Source organism: Salvelinus namaycush, chromosome 25, assembly GCF_016432855.1.
Source record: "Salvelinus namaycush isolate Seneca chromosome 25, SaNama_1.0, whole genome shotgun sequence".
Taxonomy (NCBI): domain Eukaryota; kingdom Metazoa; phylum Chordata; class Actinopteri; order Salmoniformes; family Salmonidae; genus Salvelinus; species Salvelinus namaycush.
In genome coordinates, this window is record NC_052331.1 from 32,881,619 (window position 1) to 32,904,441 (window position 22,823).

The window sequence follows — 22,823 nt, forward strand, 5'->3', positions numbered from 1 at the left end:
CCTGAGCGCTCTGGAGCAGGTTTTCATCAAGGATCTCTCTGCACTTTGCTCCGTTCAACTTTCCCTCGATCCTGACTAGTCTCCCAGTCCCTGCCGCTGAAAAACATCCCCACAACATGATGCTGCCACCACCATGCTTCACCATAGGGATGGTATTGGCCAGGTGATGAGCAGTGCCTGGTTTCCTCCAGACGTGAATCTTGACATTCAGGCTTGGTTTCATCAGACCAGAGAATCTTGTTTCTCATGGTGTGAGAGTCCTTTAGGTGCCTTTTGGCAAACTCCAAGCGGGCTGTCATGGGCCTTTTACTGAGGAGTGGCTTCCGTCTGGCCACTCTACCATAAATGCCTGATTGGTGGAGTGCTGCAGAGATGGTTGTCCTTCTGGAAGGTTCTCCCATCTCTACAGAGGAACTCTGGAGCTCTGTCAGAGTGACCATCGGGTTCTTGGTCGCCTCCCTGACCAAGGCCCTTCTCCCCCGATTGCTCAATTTGGCTGGGCGGCCAGCTCTAGGAAGAGTCTTGGTGGTTCCAATCTTCTTCATTTAAGAATGATGGCGGTCACTGTGTTCTTGCTGCAGAAATGTATTGGTACCCTTCCCCAGATCTGTGCCTTGACACAATCCTGTCTTGGAGCTCTACGGACAATTCCTTCGACCTCATGGCTTGGTTTTTGCTCTGACATGCACTGTCACCTGTAGAACCTTATATAGACACGTGTGTGCCTTTCCAAATCATGTCCAATCAATTGAATGTACCACAGGTGTAGAAACATCTCAAGGATGATAATTGGAAACAGGATGCACCTGAGCTCAATTTCGAGTCTCATAGCAAAGGGTCTGAATACTTATGTAAATCATTTTTTTAAAATTTTATGTTTAAAACATTTGCAAACATTTCTAAAAACCTGTTTTCGAGGGCCTCCTGAGTAGTGCAGCGGTCTAAGGCCCCTCATCGCAGTGCTAGAGGCATTACTACAGACTGGGTTCATTCCCGGGCTGTGCTAGAAACGACCATGGCTGGGAGTCCCGTAGGACTGCGACAATTGGTCCAGCATCGTCCGGGTTAGGGAGGGTTTGGCCGGGGGTCTTTACTTGGCTCATCGCGCTCTAGTGACTCCTTGTGGTGGGCCGGGTGCCTGCAGGCTGACCCCGGTCGCCAGTTGAACTGTGTTTCCTCCGACACATTGGTGCAGCTGGCTTCCTGGTTAAACTGGCAGGTGTTAAGGAGTGGGGTTAGGCGGGTCATGTTTCGGGAGGACGCATGACTCCACCTTCGCCTCTCCCGAGCTTGTTGGGGAGTTGCAGCGATGAGACAAGATTGAAAACTGGGGAGAAAAGGGGTGTAAAATACACCCCCCCAGAAAAATAAATAATATATATATGTAAAAAAAAAAAAAAAAAATGTTTTTGCTTTGTCATTGTGGGGTATTGTGTGTAGATTGATGAGAAATTTGTTTTATTTAATCAATTTTAGAATACGGCTGTATTGTAACAAAATGTGGAAAAGGTCAAGGGGTCTGAATACTTTCCGAATGTACTGTATACAGATGTATGTGAACACCCCTTCAAATTAGTGGATTCGGCTATTTCAGCCCCACCCATTGCTGACAGGTGTATAAAATCGAGCACATAGCCATGCAATCTCCATAGACAAACATTGGCAGTAGAATGGCCTTACTGAATCGCTCAGTGACTTTCAACATGGCACCGTCATAGGATGCCACCTTTCCAACAAGTCAGTTTGTCAAATTTCTGCCCTGCTAGAACTGCCCCGGTGAACTGTAAGTGGTGTTATTGTGAAGTGGAAACTTCTAGAAGCAACAACAGCTCAGCTGCACACAAGTCTAAGATCACCATGCGCAATGCCAAGCGTCAGCTGGAGTTGTGTAAAGCTCGCCGCTATTGGACTCTGGAGCAGTGGAAACGGGTTGTCTGGAGTGATGAATCACGCTTCACCGTTTGGCGGATGTCAGGAGAACGCTACCTGCCCCAATGCATAGTGTCAACTGTAAAGTTTGGTGGAGGAGAAATAATGGTCTGGGGCAGTGTTTCATGGTTCGGGCTAGGCCCCTTAGTTCCAGTGAAGGGAAATCTTAACGCTACAGCATACAATGACATTCTGGATGATTCTGTGAATCCAACCGTTTGGGGAAAGCCCTTTCCTGTTTCTGCATGACAATGCCCCCGTGCACAAAGCGAGGTCCATACAGAAATGGTTTTTCGAGATCGGTGTGGACGAACATGACTGGCCTGCACAGAGCCCTGACCTCAACCCCATTGAACACCTTAGGGATGAATTCGAATGCCGACTCACTGCGAGCCAGGCCTAATCGTCGAACATCAGTGCCTGACCTCACTAATGCTTTTGTGGTTGAATGGAAGTAAATATAATATATATATAAATATATAAGTAAATAAATACAGTTTGATGAAATATTTGTACTAATATGGTCTGATTTAGATTGGGCCTTCAGGAGACAATCTCATATTGTTGTGGTCTGATGAAAAATCTTGTAACTCCTTTTTTTGCCATTACATTTGAAATGTTTTCAATTTGTTGAGAGCAGTAACTCCCCCCAATGTACTCTGAACATTTCATGACTCTCGGACCAAGGACCAAGATGGTATCCTTGTGGTTAGAGCGTTGGGCTAGTAACCGAAAGGTTGCTAAATCAAATCCCCAAGCTGACAAGTTAAAAATCTGTCGTTCTGTCCCTGATCAAGGCAGTTAACCCACTGTTCTTAAGCCGTCATTGTAAATAAGAATTTGTTCTTAACTAACTTGCCTAGATAAATAAATAATAATAATTCTGAAGTTACTGTACATATTTTTATGTTCATTCATGGGAAAATGTGGTCAAGAAAAGTTTCTGTTTTGGAGAGAAGAGATTTTCATCAGACATTGACAATATGACATTCTATATGGTTTTAAAAGACATGTATTTATAAAATTGGATCTAACACTATTTCAAGCTTATTTCCAGAAATTCATCACTTCACAACATAGGCCCTTGTCGGCTCAATCATTTCTACTGTGGAGAATTATTGTAGAGAATCAATTAAACGGTGCGCGTCTGCCATTTTCTGCTTTGTGCTTGGAACACACGACAGTGGGCAGTGGGGCATGTAACACATCTCCATAGGAAGTGAAACAAAGGGTCCAGTCAGAACTGTGTCTGTGTGTGTGGACCTCTAGACCGTCTTATCCCTCGAGCCAGAGGGTCCAAAAGGCCTCGTTGTTTCTGTCTGAGCTGAGACACTGGGTCAGCTGATGTGTGTGTGGGTGTGTCTTATTCCGCTGCTTTGTGCCTGTCGGCAGGTCTGTTTATGACCTCATTCCCACAATCTTTGGCATGGTACAGATTAGGTTAGATCTCTGGAAATCTCTGAAATTGCTTTGGTGAAGGTAATACATTGTACTGTTTACCATGTAAACATCAGCTAGCATCATCCTCTTCCTGGTTGCTTCCACTCTACGGTTATATCAAGGAACTTTAGACTATTAGGATGGGAATGCTTGCAGAAATCTCATCTCTCTTGTATCACTGTGGGATTGTAACCACATTTACATCCACAGTTTTTATGTGATTAAAGTAATTTGTTATGAACAAAAAAAATCGCGACATCTGTGATGGGAACAGGAAGCTTCAGTGCAATTATATAAATGCTGACAGATAATTTGTTGATTCGACATGGGGGGATCTTTTTGTGTCTGTAAAATTAATTTGGTTGAAAATGGCAGTCGACACGCCTTTATTAGCAAATATTGATATAATAACCATCATATAGGAAGTAAACTTGGAGTTACGCGATGATATGGTGTGTGGTCCTCCCACTACGACTCGGGAAACCATGCAGTTTATTAGGTTACAGATTAAATAATTTATGATGAACTTCACAGGGTGGTGAAAGTGCACAGTGATCTTGATGCTCCTTTCCAATAAATATTGAGTGTCTGATTTTGGTGACATGATGATCGATGCTTGACTGCGTTTGACAAATAAAAATATTCTCACTCTTGTCCATAATAATCTCATCATGTAGACTAGCCTTCCCGCACAGCCTACCTGCGAGCTGTTGGCTAGAGAGCACGCGCAAAGACCAGAGTAGGCACATTTGCTATTTAAATTCAACAGTTTTTGTGACAAGACTATCGGTTTTGAATTGAGATGGAAACACATTGACCTTTAGATTTTTATTCTGTACATGAAAACGTAAGTGAAAAAGTACATTTTGTGTGCGCATTGTGTGTGTTTTTTATGCGGATTTTAGAATATTTGGATGGAAACATAGCTACTGACGCATTCTTCTGTTCAACTGAAACATTGTCTTACGACTTTCAACGACTTCCTTGCTGTGACTGCCTACCACCTTTCTGTGACTGCCTACATCTTCCTTCCTGTGACTGCCTACTTCCTTCCTGTGACTGCCTACATCCTTTCTGTGACTGCCTACATCCTTTCTGTGACTGCCTACATCCTTTGTGTGACTGCCTACTTCCTTCCTGTGACTGCCTACATCCTTTGTGTGACTGCCTACATCCTTTGTGTGACTGCCTACATCCTTTGTGTGACTGCCTACATCCTTTCTGTGACTGCCTACATCCTTTGTGTGACTGCCTACATCCTTTCTGTGACTGCCTACATCCTTTGTGTGACTGCCTACATCCTTCATGTGACTGCCTACATCCTTCATGTGACTGCCTACATCCTTCATGTGACTGCATACATATCTCTATCAATACCTAATGCTGATACAGCAGCACCATCAGTGGTGTCTGACCAATCATGATGCCACTTATGTCATAGACTGGGGAATGTATTCTAGCTGCGTTCATGTGCTAGTCAGAACTAGGAAACTCTGACATTTTCAACTTGCTAGCACGTGCAATCGGCTAGAGTACATTCCCCAGTCTATGACATAAGTGACATCATGATTGGTCAGACACCACTGATGATGTGGCTGTATCAGTCAGGCTCAGATGAACCTAATCGCTGCATTACCTCAATGGGCCACAGACACCAGCTGCTGCCAGGTGCTTTCTCAGCTTCTGTGCCTTGGCCATTAAAGCTTTTATAGAGACGGACTTGCGCAGTTTTCCACAAACGCCTGGCCTAGTTTCAGATTCCACCAGCTCCACAATTCTTCCTGAAATGATGACAATGCATTTTCCACTAATTGTATCTGCTGTATGTAGTCAGCCAAATAAATTATATATCTGGTATGCCATATACAGTGTATCACAATAGTTTACTTGGTGTAGATTTCTGGGTTTGGTTTGGATACTTCTAACCTTTGTTTCCTTCCTGTCGGTCCTTTCAGCGATCCTAAACCCCAAACAGCCGAAGGAGAACAAGAGCTTCAACTTCGACTACTCCTACTGGTCACATACCACGGTGAGCTTTGCCACACAAGTCCCACACTAGAGACTTGAATGTCGTGCATTTAAAGATCATGCAAGTCATGAGGTCAGTATTTACTCTGTAATTGCTTAATAAAGGTGTATTAAACCTCAATCCCTTTCTCTGTTTCACTCTCCTCTCACACTCTCTCTCTTCTTGTGCTCTCGCTCCCTCTCTCTCTCTCTGTTTCTCTCTCCTCTCTTGCGTTCTCTCTCTCTCGCTCTCTCTGCAGCCAGACGACATCAACTATCATTCACAGAAGCAAGTGTACAAAGACATTGGAGAGGAGATGTTGCTGCATGCCTTTGAGGGCTACAACGTGTGTATCTTTGCATATGGCCAGACTGGATCTGGGAAGAGCTACACCATGATGGGCAAGCAGGACCAGAAGGACCAGCAAGGCATTATCCCTCTGGTAGGATGGATGGATGGATAAATGGATGGATGACAAAATGTAGTAAAGACATCATAATCTATAGTTACTTCATCACGTACATGTCAGATACTGAAACTATGAAAACACATTTAGGTTTATACCAAAAAATGCCTCTTATTTATAATACATACTGATTGCTGTGTTCAATGACCCAAGCCCAGCTCAGTTAATCCCTACCATTGTGTCGCTGAGTTGTCATAATGCTTCAGCAAATGTACATTATCCCTTGTGCGTTGGAAGACACAATGTAAGTAACCTAATTTATGTCGCTCTTAACTGCCCTGAATGTCTCTGCTGATCCTACAGATATTGTATGCAGTAATCATGTGCCTATGAACTAGAGTTATACTATTAACACTGAGGCGGTGTGCCCTAGTAGGAAATCCACTGTGTGCAGCTCACCCTGCACTAACATAAATAACATGAGCATGTCTACTTCTGCCAAGCTTCCCAGTAAAGCAATGAAAACAAGCAAGCATCCCAGAAAAGTTCTACAAATAGCCCATGTTAACATATGTAGCTTAAGAAACAAGGTTCATGAAATCAATAATTTACTAGTAACAGATGACATTCATATTCTGACAATCTCTGAAACTCACTTAGATAATACCTTTGATGATACAGTGGTAACAATACATGGTTATAACATCTACAGAAAAGACAGAAATGCCAATGGTGGAGGTGTAGCGGTTTATATTCATGATCTACAGGTTCATCTGTCTCACCTGAAGCCCATTCTTGTGGGAAGCTGCTATAAACCACCAAGTGCTTATAGTCCATATCTGGATAACGTGTGAAATGCTTGATAATGTATGTGATATCAATAGAGAGGTATACTTTCTGGGTGATTTAAATATTGACTGGCTTTCATCAGGCTGCCCACTCAAGAGAAAACTTCAAACTGTACCTAGTAACTGCAACCTCGTTCAGGTTATCAATCAACCTACCAGGGTAGTTACAAACAGTAACTAGGAATGAAATCATCAACATGTATTGATCACATCTTTACTAATGCTGCAGAAATTTGCTTTAAAGCAGTATCCATATCCATCGGATGTAGTGATCACAATATAGTAATGGCGCCGGACGGGATGGCTGCCGTTTTACGGGCTCCTAACCAACTGTGCTATTCTGTTTGCTTTTTCGCATTGTTTGTAACTTATTTTGAGCATAAAGTTGCTGCTATGGTCTCTTATGACTGAAAAGAGCTTCTGAACACCTCGAACTGGACAAAGATTTTTTCTTTAATGAGTCCGACGTAAAGGATATACTGCTCTCCGGAGACCCGGCCCAAATCCCTGTCATTTGCGTGAAGAAAAAGCGGAGATACAGAGGGAGAAGGTTGGGATGCCTTGTTAGGATTCGTAGGCGAGTGAGTAAATCACCACTACCATTGGTTCTATTGGCCAATGTGCAATCACTGGAAAACAAACTGGATGAATGGTCGAGACTATCCTACCAATGGGACATAAAAAAATGTAATATCTTATGTTTCACCGAGTCGTGGCTGAACGACGACACGGATAATATAGAGCTGGCTGGGTTTTCCGTGCATCGGCAGGACAGAGCAGCTACGTGTGGTAAGACGAGGGGCAGGGGTGTGTGTCTATTTGTCAATAACAGCTGATGCGCAATGTTTAATATTAAAGAAGTCTCAAAGTATTGCTCACTTGAGGTAGAGTATCTCATGATGAGCTGTAGATCACACTACCAAGAGAGTTCTCATCTATATTATTCGTAGCCGTCTATTTACCACCACAAACCGATGCTGGCACTAAGACCGCACTTAACGAGCTGTATAAGGCTGCAACATCGAGAGCATCCTTACCGGTTGCATCACCGCCTGGTATGGCAGCTGCTCGGCATCTGACCGTAAGGCGCTACAGAGGGAAGTGCGTACGGTCCAATACATCACTGGGACCAAGCTTCCTGCCATCCAGGACCTATATACTAGGCGGTGTCAGAGGAAGGCCCAACATTTTTTCAAAGACTCCAGTCACCCAAGTCATAGACTGTTTTCTCTGCTACCGCACGGCAAGCGGTACCGGAGGGCCAAGTCTAGGACTATTAGGCTCCTCAACAGCTTCTACCCCCAAGCCATAAGACTCCTCAACAATTAATCAAATGGCTACCCAGACTATTTACATTGACCCTCCCCTTTGTTTTTACACTGCTGCTACTCACTGTTTATTATCTATGCATAGTCACTTCACCCCTACCACATGTTCAGACTACCTCGACTAACCTGTACCCCCGCACATTGACTCGGTACTGGTACCCCCTGTATATAGCCTCGTTATTGTTATGTAATTTTATTGTGTTACTTTTTATTTTTTACTTTAGTTTATTTAGTAAATATTTTCTTAACTATATTTCTTGAACTGCATTGTTGGTTAAGGGCTTGTAAGTAAGCATTTCACTGTAAGGTCTATACCTGTTGTATACGGAGCTTGTGACAAATACAATTTGATTTGGTTTTTAGTAACCATATCTAGGAAAACCAAAGTTCCAAAGGCTGGCCCTAATATAGTGTATAAGAGGTCATACAATACGTCTTGCATTGATTCCTATGTTGTTGATTTAAAGAATATTTGTTGGTCTGTGGTGTGCAATGAGGAGCAACCAGACGCTGCACTTGACACATTTCTGAAATTGCTTATTCCAGTTACTAATTAGCATGCACCCATTAAAAAAGATAGTTGTCTATCAACAATGACAAGCCACTGAGGTCTGACTTAATGGAAAATTACTGAGGATAATAGTGGACAATATTTCCACTCCTATTTGCCATATCTTCAATCTAAGCCTACTAGAAGGTGTGTGCACTCAGGCCTGGAGGGAAGCAAAAGTAATTCCACTACCCAAGAATAGTAAAGCCCCCTTTACTGGCTCAAATAGCCAACCAATCAGCCTGTTACTACCCCTTAGTAAGACAACAGACTTTAAGCACGCTTATAGGGAAGGACATTCAACAAGCACAGCACTTGTTCAAATGGCTGATGATTGGCTGAGATGAGAGAAATTGATAGTAAAAGATTGTGGGAGCTGTTTTGTTAGACTTCAGTGCAGATTTTGACATTATCGATCATAGTCTTCTGCTGGAAAAACCTATGTGTTATGGCTTTACACGCCCTGCTATAATGTGGATAAAGAGTTACCTGTCTAACAGAACACAGGGGGTGTTCTTTAATGGAAGCTTGTCCAATATAATCCAGGTAGAATCAGGAATTACCCAGGACAGTGTGTAGACCACTTACTTTTTTCAATCTTTACTAAGGACATGCCACTGACCTTGAGTAAAGCCAGTGTGTCTATGCATGCGGATGACTCAACACTATACATGTCAGCTACTACAGCAACTGAAATGACTGCAACACGTAACAAAGAACTGCAGTTAGTTTCAGAATGGGTGGCAAGGAATAAATTAGTCCTAAATATTTCAAAAACTAAAAGCATTGTATTTGGGACAAATGATTCACTAAACTCTAAACCTCAACTCAATCTTGTAATAAATCATGTGCAATTGAGCAAGTTGAGGTGACTAAACTGCTTGGAGTAACGCTGGATTCTAAACTGTCATGGTCAAAACATGTTGATACAACAGTAGCTAAAATGGGGAGAAGTCTGTCCATAATTAAGCGCTGCTCTGCCTTTTTAACAACACTATCAACAAGGCAGGTCCTACAGGCCCTAGTTTTGGCGCACCTGGACTACTGTTCAATCATGTGGTCAGGTACCACAAAGAGGGACCTCGGAAAATGACAATTGTCTCAGAACAGGGCAGCACGGCTGTCCCTTAAATGTACACGGAGCGTTAACATTAATAATATGCACGTCAATCTCTCCTGGCTCAAAGTGGAGGAGAGATTGACTTCATCACTACTTATGTTGACAAGCTGAATGCACCGAGGTGTCTGTTTAAACTACTAGCACACAGCTCAGACACCCGATCATACACCACAATACATGCCAACAGAAGTCTCTTCACAATCCCCAAGTCCAGAATAGACTATGGGAGGCGCACAGTACTACATAGAGCATGGAACTCTATTCCACATCAGATGTAAAAAAACAGTTAAAAATACACCTTATGGAACAGCGGGGACTGTGAAGAGACACACACACACACACACACACACACAGGCACAGACACACACACAGGCACAGACACACATACACATGAGAAGACACTCACTCTACACATACACATGAATTTTGTAGATATGTGATAGTAGAGTAGTGGCCTGAGTGAACACACTTATCGGGTTGTGAAAGTGTAATGACATATAATGCCATGTAATATTTAAAATTGTATATAACTGCCTTAATGTTCCTGGACCCCAGGAAGAGGGCAACAGCTAATGGGGTTCCTTAATAAATACAAATAACAACAATAATAATAACAACAAATAACCCTCCATGCTTTCTTCTCTGCCAGCTGTGTGAGGACCTCTTCACCAAGATCAGTGACAGCAATACTGACAACAGCTTGTCCTACTCCGTAGAGGTGAGTGCTCCCGACCCTCTAGTGTTTTTAGAATAAGCTTGAATACAAGAGAGGCCTACTCCATAGTAGGTTTGGGGTTTTAAAGTGTTAACGTTTTGGCGTTATAATAAGGTTGGTTGCAACATGGAAAATCGTTGTGGAAATCTGTTTCAGCTCAAGTCGACTACAACATCCACAATGCATTGCTCTCTTTATGGGCTGGCTAGCTAGCTAGCAAACGTAGCTACACACAATAATTGTCACGATCGTCGTAATGAGCGGACCAAGGCGCAGCATGGTTGAAGTTCTACATCTTTATTACGAAGTGACACTTAAGCAAAACAATAAACGAACAACGAAAACGTGACTACGTAGTGCTGCACAAACACAAAAACAATATCCCACAAAACACAGGTGGGGAAATGGCTACCTAAATATGATCCCCAATCAGAGGCAACGATAAACAGCTGCCTCTAATTCGGAACCATATTAGCACCAACATAGAAATAGACATACCAGAATACCCCCTAGTCACGCCCTGACCTACTACACCATAGAGAAACAAGGGCTCTCTATGGTCAGGGCGTGACAATAATATCAGCATGTAACGTAGCTAGTTAGCTGTAAAATCGCCTGAACAAACTGCACTATCAATTTAGGAGTCTACAATCTCACCATGTTCAACCTACAGATCGATGTGCCTCACAAAGTGGAGTCTGACATTCGCAACGGCAGATATACTTTTGAGGAGATGGGAAATGTTGCCCATGCTACGTCAATTGGTCGCACGGTCCATTCTGGGCGATTCTGGGACAAGGTGCGCTCTCCTTTGAAGATTGAATGGGAGTCTTTTGGGTGCTAGCTCAAAAACTCAACATTAGCATGAATTTCGTCAACAAGAAGTAAAACTTTACAAATCTTTTCTGAGATGTGAGATAATTAACTTGCTATCTGTAGTATCGTATAGCTTTGGAATTGTGACTTTACGTACTATCGAGGAAAATAGGCACGTTTCTCGACATATACATTGACTTTGAGAAGGGATTGCGTGATGATTAGCTTAGCAACCGCGTGACGCAGCATGACATCGTGAACGCGATTGGTCGACAGTCTGCTGGGTGGGGCGTTATAGAATCCTTCATTCATTGGATTCCTGTCTCCTTTCTATAATATATCTAGCAACGGCACCATGCAATGCATCCTGGACTAAAGAGGCAGACAAATAGGGAAAATGTGCTAGACCCTCCGTTAAATTACCAATTTCTCGAGGTAGGAATATTGCAAACATAAGATCAATGGCTCATTGGAGAGACGACATCCTCCCGAGTTATGACATCGGCCAGTATTGAAATCTGATGTATGATATAGGTTTTCGCGATCTAAAAGTCATATTCCTATTAACTTCCAGTATAGTGAGAGAGACTTTACCATGGTGCTTCATCATACCGGCCAGATTTCTGCCTGTTTGAACGCCAATAAATCAGATACACATGAAAACATGAAATGACCCTGGGAGTTGTTAGAACGTCACTCAGAGATGCACAAATACGATATAACACTCAAAATGAGGGAAACTTTACTTTAACTCCAGGGTGATATGAATAGCTCTGTTAAATCTATATAGAATTCACCATAACTAATTGTATCCTAACGTGGTTGACAGTCATGAAATGGCAAAACCACATTAGGGTGCTTAACCCCAAGACAAGTGATATGTAAAAACAATGGGGAGGACACAGTATTGTCATAACACAAACATAAGATAAGAGTTCTGATAAGAGTGTATTTTGTACCCCAAGTGCTCAATAGACGTTTGATTGGCACTTAGTTAGTTTGATTGGCACTTCTATAGAGTATTGACGACCTCCACAGGTGAGCTACATGGAGATCTACTGTGAGCGTGTGCGTGACCTGCTGAACCCGAAGAACAAAGGGAACCTGCGTGTGAGAGAGCACCCCCTGATGGGGCCCTACGTGGAGGACCTGTCCAAACTGGCCGTCACCTCCTACAACGACATCCAGGACCTGATGGAGTCTGGCAACAAGGCCAGGTAAATGTGACTTTCAGTGGATGGATGATGGATGGATTGATGGATGGATGGATGATAGATGGGCGGGTGGGTGGGTTGGAAGGGTGGATGGATGGTGGATGAAAGAGGGAGGGATGGATGGATGTCATAAGGTTAAATTCTCTCTTCCTTCAGGACGGTGGCAGCCACTAACATGAACGAGACCAGCAGCCGCTCTCACGCTGTCTTCAACATCATCTTCACTCAGAAGAAACACGACATGGATTCAGAGAATACGTCTGAGAAGGTACGATACATGCTTATAACAACTTAATGACCAGGTTCAACCTCCTGTTCAAGCTTCTGCAATAGTTTGATGCCAAAGAGTTAATAAGTCTGACCAATATGTATGGTTTACACTTTTATAGTTGAGATCTATTGCCATGTTATCTGGACATCCACAGTGTTGTCATTTACTCAATGCTCATTACAGATAAGCCCTCAAAGAGCGTTTATTGGGGCTACCGCTGTGTATTTGGAATCTGGACATCTTTCCTTTACAATACAGAGTATGGAAGCAGATTCATGCCAAAATAAATTATGACACCCGAGTGGTTTCTTGTTGCAGGTGAGCAAGATCAGCCTGGTGGATCTGGCTGGGAGTGAGAGAGCTGACTCTACAGGAGCCAAAGGAACCAGGCTGAAGGTGAGAGGGTCTTTTTTGGGTCTACTTTATGGGCTGAATTCGATCCCCCAGTGATGTCGATGTATGAATTCCTCAAAGTTTTTAGTTAACATTTCTAGTTAACACGTCTATGCATTTTACAAAGCATCTAGGCTCTGTGTCTCGAGATTGTGGAGATTGTAGTTTTTGCGTCCCAAGCAATGCTTCTCGATTGATTAACTACGCCCCATCTTTTCCTTTTCAGGAAGGAGCAAATATCAACAAATCTCTAACCACACTGGGAAAAGTCATCTCTGCTTTAGCTGAAGTGGTTAGAGTCCTTACTCTTCTGTACACAACTCGTTGTCTGTATGGTAATTTAAGCAATTTGGTAAGACTGTCTATTAATTCAATACTGTCAATTTCTTATTTTTCTAGGACACGGCACCAAATAAGGTACACCATTTCAATTACTTATTCAATTTCTGTCATGAGAAAATATTTGGGGAAATGGTATTAAGAGATGGATGATTAACAAGCGTTTCTTCTTATACCTGTATGACTACATTTGTCAACATGTAAATACACTTCTATTGAAGCAGTATTCTAATTGGGAAGATTATCTGTTAACAGAACAAGAAGAAGAAGAAAGTGGAGAACCATATCCCATACAGAGACTCAGTGCTGACCTGGCTGCTGAGAGAGAACCTGGGTACGTACTTTCCACCTAGTAGCCCAGATCCTGCCGACTACGCCAATTGTAGCATCCTCATCACCCTTTAAATAATCTTTCCTCCTCTCGCCCTCATCCACAAGTCATCTGTTTTCCCCTTTCTGTCCATTAGGGGGTAACTCTCGCACTGCCATGGTGGCAGCCCTCAGCCCTGCTGATATCAACTATGACGAGACCCTGAGCACCCTCAGGTAAGAACCCAGCTCTGAGGTAACATTCTCCGGTTAAAAACATAGTAGTCACTGGGTGACCCTATAGTACTTCACTATCACTGTCATCATTTGTGAAGTGTAATGACAATGCATTATGAGACTAAACCAGAAAGTAATCCAGGAGCTTCAAATAATGATACCTTGAAGGCTCCCATGTTTTCACTGTCAATATAATTATGAACAAAGTTGAATTGAGATTTTCGAGTGAACGTCCCCTTTAATGGTTTTCATTCTCTCAGGTATGCAGACCGCGCTAAGCAGATCCGCTGTAACGCTGTTATCAACGAGGACCCCAACAACCGTCTGGTGCGTGAGTTGAAGGAGGAGGTGTGTCGCCTCAAGGACCTCCTCTATGCTCAGGGCCTGGGAGATATCATAGACAGTGAGTACACACACACACACACGCACGCACGCACGCACGCACGCACACACACACACACACACACACACACACACACACACACACACACACACACACACACACACACACACACACACACACACACACACACACACACACACACAGGATGAGTGTCTCACACACACTCTTCTCTCTCCCCTCTCCTCTCAGCATATCGATGTCCTGGTCCTGTGATAGCTGGTTTGAAAAGTGTGTATATTCTGGCAACCTCACGCTTTTGCAGCTAACTTGATAATAAAGCTCAAACTCTTATGACACTAAAGTCCTTACACCCCAGAGCTATGACAGGACTCCGAAACTCATCTAAAACCTATAGAAAGGTTTTACATGAGACCAGCAGACCCTGTAGACAAGAAACTGCTCTCATAGTACTTTCCATGTTCTCATTTCCTCTCGTTTATCTGCAATGATCTGCAAAAATGGGATAGTTGAACGCAAGATGGTGGACTCCTCTTAGGGAACAGACTTTCACCTGTCCAGTCCTTTCAGATCAGTGTAGATCAAGAAGAGGAGACGAGGGGAGGAAGCCATTTTAGACTGTTGGGATGCATGCAGCGTTGGTTACACCGGTTCTCTGGGTGTGTAGCTAGCTGATTGGACGCTCTGCTTCTGTAGAGGAGCTTTGATATGCCAGGTTCTTAGTGTGGGCTCTGGTTGGGTCTCTAGAGCTCAGCTGCCTTCTAATTCACACTGCTTGCCCGGCATAATTGTCCCTTGTGGATGAATAACGTTTTTTGGAATTGCATTGAATTTAATTCAATAATGCTTTCACAGCCTTTCAGCCTGGAGAATATTCTGCAAGTAAGAACTAAAAGACATTTCTTCTAGACTGGCTGCCCTATATATTGGCTGGTCTTCATATAACATTGCTTGTTTTTAGCTTGGTATTTGATGTATTTTGCATACGAATGTCAGAGAAATGCATTGGCTCTAACTTATCGTATGCTTAACATATTATGTCAGTTTAAGTTGCTCTTTTGTCGCTCTCTCTGCAGTGGCTTTGGTAAGCACCTGTCTGCTTCTACAATCCATCTTTTGAGCTTTCTTCTTCTTTTTGTTGATCTTCCCTTTCTTCCATATGTCCATCTCTCTGTTTTTCTCTCCACCCCGATGTCTCCTCTTCCTCACCTTCCTGCTGTCTGCTCCCTCTCTCTCCCTCTCTCCCCCACACACTCCCGCTCTTCTTCTGGCAGACTTGTGTGATTACAACAACTTTGTCAATAATCGCCAGGCTGTCAATCAAATGGGTGATCTATCCACAGTGACCAATGCCATGACTGGGATGAGCCCCTCTCCCTCACTCTCTGCTCTGTCCAGCCGCGCGGGCTCCATGGCAAACCTGCACGACCGCATCTTCAGCCCCGCCTCCGAGGAGGCCATAGAGAGACTCAAGGTAGGGAGGAGGGAGGTAGGGTGAAATGAGAGGTAGTGGGGGAGTGAGTAGGTGACTGTGTGAGCGAGAGGGATTGAAGGAGAAAGAGACAGGGTGGGAAGGGGAGAGAGAGGAGGAGAGGAAGGCGGTGGAGAGATAGAGAGACAGCTGGGGACAGATGGAGATAGAGAGGAGAAGAAGAAAATTAGAGAGAGATGGCAAGGGTGAGGGAGGCTAACCACAATGCTTAGTAATACCATGTGTGTACCATACCAATGTAGACATTTGTCTTTCTTTCCACCCTAGGAAACAGAGAAAATCATTGCAGAGCTCAATGAGACATGGGAGGAGAAGCTGCGCCGTACTGAAGATATCCGGATGCAGAGGTGTGTTAGACGGATTTAACCATTATCCTCATCTGAGTCCCTCTGTCTTCAATAACCGTTATAGCTAACCCAAACCCTAACCCCCAAAAACGTGGCTCTCTGCTATCTGTAGGGAAGCCCTACTGGCTGAGATGGGTGTGGCCATGAGAGAGGATGGAGGCACCGTGGGCGTGTTCTCCCCCAAGAAGGTCAGAACCTCAAAAATACAGTACACCCCTATCACAACTGTAATGATATCTGCTACAGTACCCATAATGCTCTGTACATAATCATTTTTTCCCATCATGCTACAACAACCCCTGTCAACAACATTTAGACACAAGTCCTAATGTTCATGTCTTTCTTTCAGACCCCTCACCTGGTGAACCTAAACGAGGACCCATTGATGTCTGAGTGCTTACTCTACTACATCAAAGATGGGACCACCAAGTAAGAACGACTGCTTTCTTTCACCTGCAGGAAATGTGTACTTTTCATTGAGAACTATTTTGGACTGAGGTGGGCAACAGTCCTGTAGTACAGTATATATGGATTTGGAGTAGGGGGTCAGCTGTTTAAATTTACTACCTGGAATATCAAAGGTGATGAGTGGTCCTGTGAAGTGGGCTAGGATATTTTATCATCTTCAGAATGTGAAGACTGAAATAGCTTTCTTATAAGAAATACATCTGCGTACAGCAAATCACTCTAGACTCCATATCCTCTGTATCTTTCCCTCAGGGTGGGTCGTGAGGACGCCAGAAGTCGCCAGGACATCGTGCTCAGCGGCCATTTTATCCAGGACGAGCACTGCACCTTCAGCAGCACCACAGGCCCCGGGGGAGAAGGTGAGACTGAATTGACCATGCTAGTTCTATTAGTTATATTTCTATGGGAGGAATAACTGGCAGATTATGCCTGAGTACACCAGAGGTTATAGAGACTCTGTAGAGACTGGGACTAGTGAGACTGGTGTTATAGACTATAGAGTAAGATGACTGGGCCATAGACTATATATTAGGAAAACTGTTATAGACTATATATTAGGATGACTGGGCCATAGACTATATATTAGGAAAACTGTGTTATAGATTAGGATGACTGGGTTATAGACTATAGATTAAGATGACTGGCTAATAGACTATAGATTAGGATGACTGATGTTATAGACTATAGATTAGGATGACTGGTGTTATAGACTATAGATTAGGAAAACTGGGTTATAGACTGTAGATTAGGAAGACTGGTGTCATAGATTAGGATGACTGGCTAATAGACTATAGATTAGGATGACTGGGTTATAGACTGTAGAGACGTGGACTAGTGAGGTTCTAGACTATAGAGACGTGGACTAGTGAGGTTCTAGACTATAGAGACGTGGACCAGCGAGGTTTTAGACTATAGAGACGTGGACTAGTGAGGTTCTAGGCTATAGAGACGTGGCCTAGTGAGGTTCTAGACTATAGAGATGTGGACTAATGAGGTTTTAGACTATAGAGACGTGTCCTAGTGAGGTTCTATACTATAGAGACGTGGACTATTGAGGTTCTATACTATAGAATAGAGATGTGGACTAGTGAGGTTCTATAGATACTGGTGTTCTAGACTATACAGTAAAATGACTGGGCTATAGACTATAGATTAGGATGACTGGGTTATAGGCTATAGATTAAGATGACTGGCTAATAGACTATAGATTAGGATGACTGGTGTTATAGACTTTAGATTAGCATGACTGGTGTTATAGACTATAGATTAGAAAAACTGGATTATAGACTGTAGATTAGGAAGACTGGTGTTATAGATTAGGATGACTGGGTTATAGACTATAGAGACGTGGACTAATGTGGTTTTTAGACTATAGAGACGTGGACTAGTGAGGTTCTATACTATAGAGATGTGGACTAGTGAGGTTCTAGACTATAGAGACGTGGACTAGTGTGGTTCTAGACTATAGAGACGTGGACCAGTGAGGTTCTAGACTATAGAGATGTGGACTAGTGAGGTTCTAGACTATAGAGACGGGGACTAGTGAGGTTCTAGACTATAGAGACGTGGACTAGTGAGGTTCTAGACTATAGAGACGTGGACTAGTGCGGTTCTAGACTATAGAGACGTGGACTAGTGAGGTTTTAGACTATAGAGACGTGGACTAGTGAGGTTCTAGACTATAGAGATGTGGACTAGTGAGGTTCTAGACTATAGAGACATGGACTAGTGAGGTTTTAGACTATAGAGACGTGGACTAATGAGGTTTTAGACTATAGAGACGTGGACTAGTGAGGTTCTAGACTACAGAGATGTGGACTAGTGAGGTTCTAGACTATAGAGACGTGGACTGGTGAGGTTCTAGACTATAGAGACGTGGACTAGTGAGGTTCTAGACTTTAGTTATAGTAGTGTAATCACAGCAGAAGCAGACAGTAGAATGGGTAGAGTCTAGTGAGTGTGTGGGTAGAATCTAGTGAGTGTGTGGGTAGAGACCAGTGAGTGTGCAGAGAACCAGTGCAGAGAGTCAGTAGAATGGCCAAATGTTCACCATCCCCGGTGGTTCTTGTCTGTTGATGATGATGACACAGGGAACGTCATCCTGGAGCCCTGCGAGGGGGCGGAGATCTATGTCAACGGGAAACTGGTGACCACGCCTACTCTGCTTCGCTCAGGTAAGTCTTGAACCCCTCAGCGTCTTCCACTGAGCATGGGAAACATATATACCACACACGTAAAACATACTGAAAAACTCTGTAATGATTTTATTTAAAAATGTTTTACTTGTTTTGGCATGAATCTGCTTCCATATACAACATCTACAAATAAACTAAGAATCATCACAGGTGATTCACACGTGAACACTCCAGGGTTTGAAAAACATCAATAGGTAAAAATGTATGAAACAACTGATGCATGATGCGGTTGACCTCGGATTGACCTTTGACTCCTGACCCCAGGGAACCGCATTATCATGGGGAAGAGCCATGTGTTCCGCTTCACTAACCCGGAGCAGGCGCGACAGGAGCGGGAGAGGACGCCCTGCGCTGAGACCCCCGTGGAGCCTGTGGACTGGGCCTTCGCCCAGAGAGAGCTGCTGGACAAACAGGGCATCGACATGAAGCAGGAGATGGAGTCAAGGTACAATAATCGATGGGCTACCTTTGGCAAAGCACCAACTGTAATGAACTATCATCCTTTTGTATAGCTTAAAACTGATTTGTGATCGTTTTGTCTGCAGGCTTCAAGAGTTAGAAGATCAGTACCGCAGAGAACGAGAGGAGGCCAGTAACCTTCTGGAACAACAGAGACTGGTAAGACAGGCCACTAACAGATTTTTTGAAATATATATGAGATATATGCACTATATTCTGTCATGTGATTTGATGTGTCTGTACCATGGTCTCTCCTAGGACTATGAGAGTAAACTGGAGGCCCTGCAGAAACAGGTGGACAGAAACTCCCGTTGCCTGGAGCCCCCAGAGGAAGAGGAGGAGCCTGAGGAAGAAGGTGAGACAGTGATTGACAGTTATCCACCTAGACCACACTTTTTCAAATTTTTACAATCGTTTTGAAATAAGATGCCCGTTGCTGAGGCCAGACAATGGAATATTTTTAGAATGATGGAATGTTTGAAGTTTTTCCCATAGTTCCATGGACCAAGTGTGAGACGGAGCTTGCACTGTGGGCATTCCGTAAGTGGCGTTTCTACCAGTTTACCTCCCTCAGGGACCTGCTGTGGGGAAACGCCATCTTCCTCAAGGAAGCCAACGCCATCAGTGTGGAGCTCAAGAAGAAGGTAGGTACACTGTCATTATATTTTGGGGCGGCAGGTAGCCTAGTGGTTAGAGCGTTGGACTAGTAACCGAAAGGTTGCAAGATCAAATCCCCGAGCTCAAATTCCCGAGCCCCTGAACAAGGCAGTTTACCCACTGTTCCTAGGCCGTCATTGAAAATAACAATTTGTTCTTAACTGACTTGCCTAGTTAAATAAAGGTAAAATAAAAATAAATATACAGTGAGCTCCAAAAGTATTGGGACAGTGACACATTTGTTGTTGTTTTGGCTCTGTATTCCAGCACTTTGGAATGATACAACGACCATGTGGTTGAACGGCAGACAGTCAGCTTTAATTTGAGGGTATTTTGTATTCATATCAGGTGAACCATTTAGAAATTACAGCGCTTTTTGTACATAGTCCACTCATTTTAGGGGACCAAAAGTATTGGAACAAATTCACATATGTGTATTAAAGTAGTCAAAAGTTGAGTATTTGGTCCCATATTCCTAGCACACAATGACTACATAAAGCTTGTGACTCTACACACTTGTTAGATGCATTTGCTGTTTTTTTGGTTGTGTTTCAGATTATTTTGTGCCCAATAGAAATGAATGGTAAATAATTATATTCTTATTTACTATAAAAGTGACTCCATAATGACACAATACATTATTTACCATTCATTTCTATTAGGCACAAAGTATAATTTCAAATCCAAAGTGCAGAAGTACAGAGCCAAGACAACAACAAATGCGTCACTGTCCCAATACCTTTTGGAGATCACTGTACATTATATCTATAAAGTAGAACAAAGATTCAATGGTGAAACTGTCAGCTATCAGTAAAATGAAACTGCGTTGTTAATCAGTTCAGTCAATCTACCAAATGAGTGTGCACAGAATCAGACGGGTACTATTCTTAGTATGAAAAAAATATATGTACTCACTGCTGTAAGTCGCTCTCGATAAGAGAATCTGCTAAATGACTAAAATGTAAAAATGTTAACTGTCTTAGGAAACTGTAAATCCATTCAACGTGTCAGCAAAGACTGGTATTGCAACAAAAAAAACTTGCGTAGTTGTTAAACCTTTACAATTGTCAATCGGTTCGATGAGTCAGTGAAATGAGATTTGACAACAACATTCTAAAACAAAACTATTTTGTTGCTAATGTGGCAAAATATTAAAATGATCCACTCTCTCCTTTGCAGGTCCAGTTCCAGTTTGTGCTGCTGACCGACACACTGTACTCCCCACTGCCCCCGGACCTGCTGCCCCCCAGCGTGACCAAGGAGAGGGAGAGACAGCCCTTCCCCCGCACCATCGTAGCAGTGGAGGTCCAGGACCAGAAGAACGGGGCCACACACTACTGGACCCTGGAGAAACTCAGGTATGTTTGGGGGGATCGTGGGAGTTTGTACAGGTTTATTTTGCATAGCTCTGGTATGTAGGACTATATAGGTTTATGTTACCCAGCATCTACTTTACTGTGTCTGTTGGTTTGATGTAATCTGTGCTGACTGTGTGTTGATTGTTCTGCCCCTTGTAGGCAGAGGCTGGACCTGATGAGGGAGATGTACGACCGTGCGGCGGAGGTGCCTAGCAGCACTGTGGAGGACTGTGACCAGGCCCTGACCGGGGGAGACCCCTTCTATGACCGCTTCCCATGGTTCCGTCTGGTGGGCAGGTCAGTCATGGACCCAGGCCCTGTTCTTTTCAAATGTAGCCGTCTTTCCACTTCCTTGAGGTAATCACTAAGCAGCCAGTGTTTTCATTATGAGAGCAAAAGGATGGAAACAGATCCAATACGATACAGATACAGAGGGGATGATACACATGAAAAATATTTGAACAGGGCCCGGGCTAGTAGACTTAACCCCACTAGAGACAACCTCAAGATTCTATGACGCTCTGAAATGATTGCCCTGTGTCTGTTCCTGCTGCCCCTCTCCTTCTCTGTCCCCGTCCGCAGGGCCTTTGTGTACCTGAGTAACCTGCTGTACCCCGTGCCCCTGGTGCACCGTGTGGCCATCGTCAGTGAGAAGGGAGAGGTGAAGGGCTTCCTCAGGGTGGCAGTCCAGGCCATCTCAGGTACAGAGAGTTGACTCTTGTGAAACTGAGAAAGACTGAGACAGAGTGATACAACAGCTATTACAGTTTGTTTATGGATGCTTCTAGTATTTGTTGAGTGTTTGGAGTCGTAACCAACCAGCTGTCTTCTCTCCCCAGCTGATGAAGAAGCCCCTGACTATGGCTCTGGTGTCAGACAGTCAGGAACTGCCAAGATCTCCTTTGAGGACCAACAGTTTGAGAAGGTAGAATCAGTAAGAGATGATATAAAACTTGAGTACTTGCCAAGCCACTGTCTGCATGCTGTATCTAAAACAGTACAGTGTCATTATCTAAAAGGGTTATAATATATATCATATCAAGTGTTTGTCTGGTCAGTTCCAGACAGAGTCGTGTTCTGGCAGCATGTCCCACTCTAACACCTCCCAAGAGGAGCTCCGCTTTGTTGAGGGGGAGGGACAGACCTCTGACATAGGAGCTGACCCTGACGAGGTCAACAACAACACCTGTGCTGGTGAGGGCATCTTTGTCATCATCTTCATCATCATCACACCTGATTTCTCTATAATATAATGTGTTATGGAAGTTCTGTTGGCATTGCAAGTGTGGTCTCAATGTTAGGCCCCCCCTTTCTACTATAAATAGATAGTCAATGGTGTACAATGGCAGCGCCAACAGTACAAATCATTGAGGATGACAAACAAAGTCAAGGACTTATTCCCACTGTGGTCCTCAGATATTATACGCACAAATATGTTTAGAGAAGACCTATTTATGTAAGCCTATCTAGGGTGTAATCAAATCAAATGTATTTATATAGCCCTTCTTACATCAGCTGATATATCAAAGTGCTGTACAGAAACCCAGCCTAAAACCCCAAACA

General features: G+C 43.5%; 1 protein-coding gene across 1 annotated transcript in view; it reads left to right on the forward strand.

Annotated features, from left to right (window-relative positions):
• LOC120019898 (kinesin-like protein KIF1A) overlaps positions 1–22,823 on the forward strand; it is a 37,194-nt gene that overhangs the window by 628 nt on the left and 13,743 nt on the right. The window contains exons 2-27 of the mRNA XM_038963309.1: positions 5,325–5,398; positions 5,637–5,819; positions 10,279–10,347; positions 12,199–12,377; positions 12,531–12,642; positions 12,964–13,041; positions 13,265–13,330; positions 13,438–13,455; positions 13,633–13,711; positions 13,845–13,923; positions 14,184–14,326; positions 15,628–15,758; positions 16,044–16,123; positions 16,236–16,311; positions 16,473–16,552; positions 16,844–16,950; positions 18,682–18,765; positions 19,051–19,231; positions 19,332–19,404; positions 19,504–19,600; positions 19,741–19,889; positions 21,082–21,260; positions 21,420–21,557; positions 21,843–21,961; positions 22,100–22,185; positions 22,319–22,454. Of these exons, the coding sequence (XP_038819237.1) occupies positions 5,325–5,398; positions 5,637–5,819; positions 10,279–10,347; positions 12,199–12,377; positions 12,531–12,642; positions 12,964–13,041; positions 13,265–13,330; positions 13,438–13,455; positions 13,633–13,711; positions 13,845–13,923; positions 14,184–14,326; positions 15,628–15,758; positions 16,044–16,123; positions 16,236–16,311; positions 16,473–16,552; positions 16,844–16,950; positions 18,682–18,765; positions 19,051–19,231; positions 19,332–19,404; positions 19,504–19,600; positions 19,741–19,889; positions 21,082–21,260; positions 21,420–21,557; positions 21,843–21,961; positions 22,100–22,185; positions 22,319–22,454 (2,796 nt within the window). The remainder of the gene's footprint in view (positions 1–5,324; positions 5,399–5,636; positions 5,820–10,278; positions 10,348–12,198; positions 12,378–12,530; positions 12,643–12,963; positions 13,042–13,264; positions 13,331–13,437; positions 13,456–13,632; positions 13,712–13,844; positions 13,924–14,183; positions 14,327–15,627; positions 15,759–16,043; positions 16,124–16,235; positions 16,312–16,472; positions 16,553–16,843; positions 16,951–18,681; positions 18,766–19,050; positions 19,232–19,331; positions 19,405–19,503; positions 19,601–19,740; positions 19,890–21,081; positions 21,261–21,419; positions 21,558–21,842; positions 21,962–22,099; positions 22,186–22,318; positions 22,455–22,823) is intronic.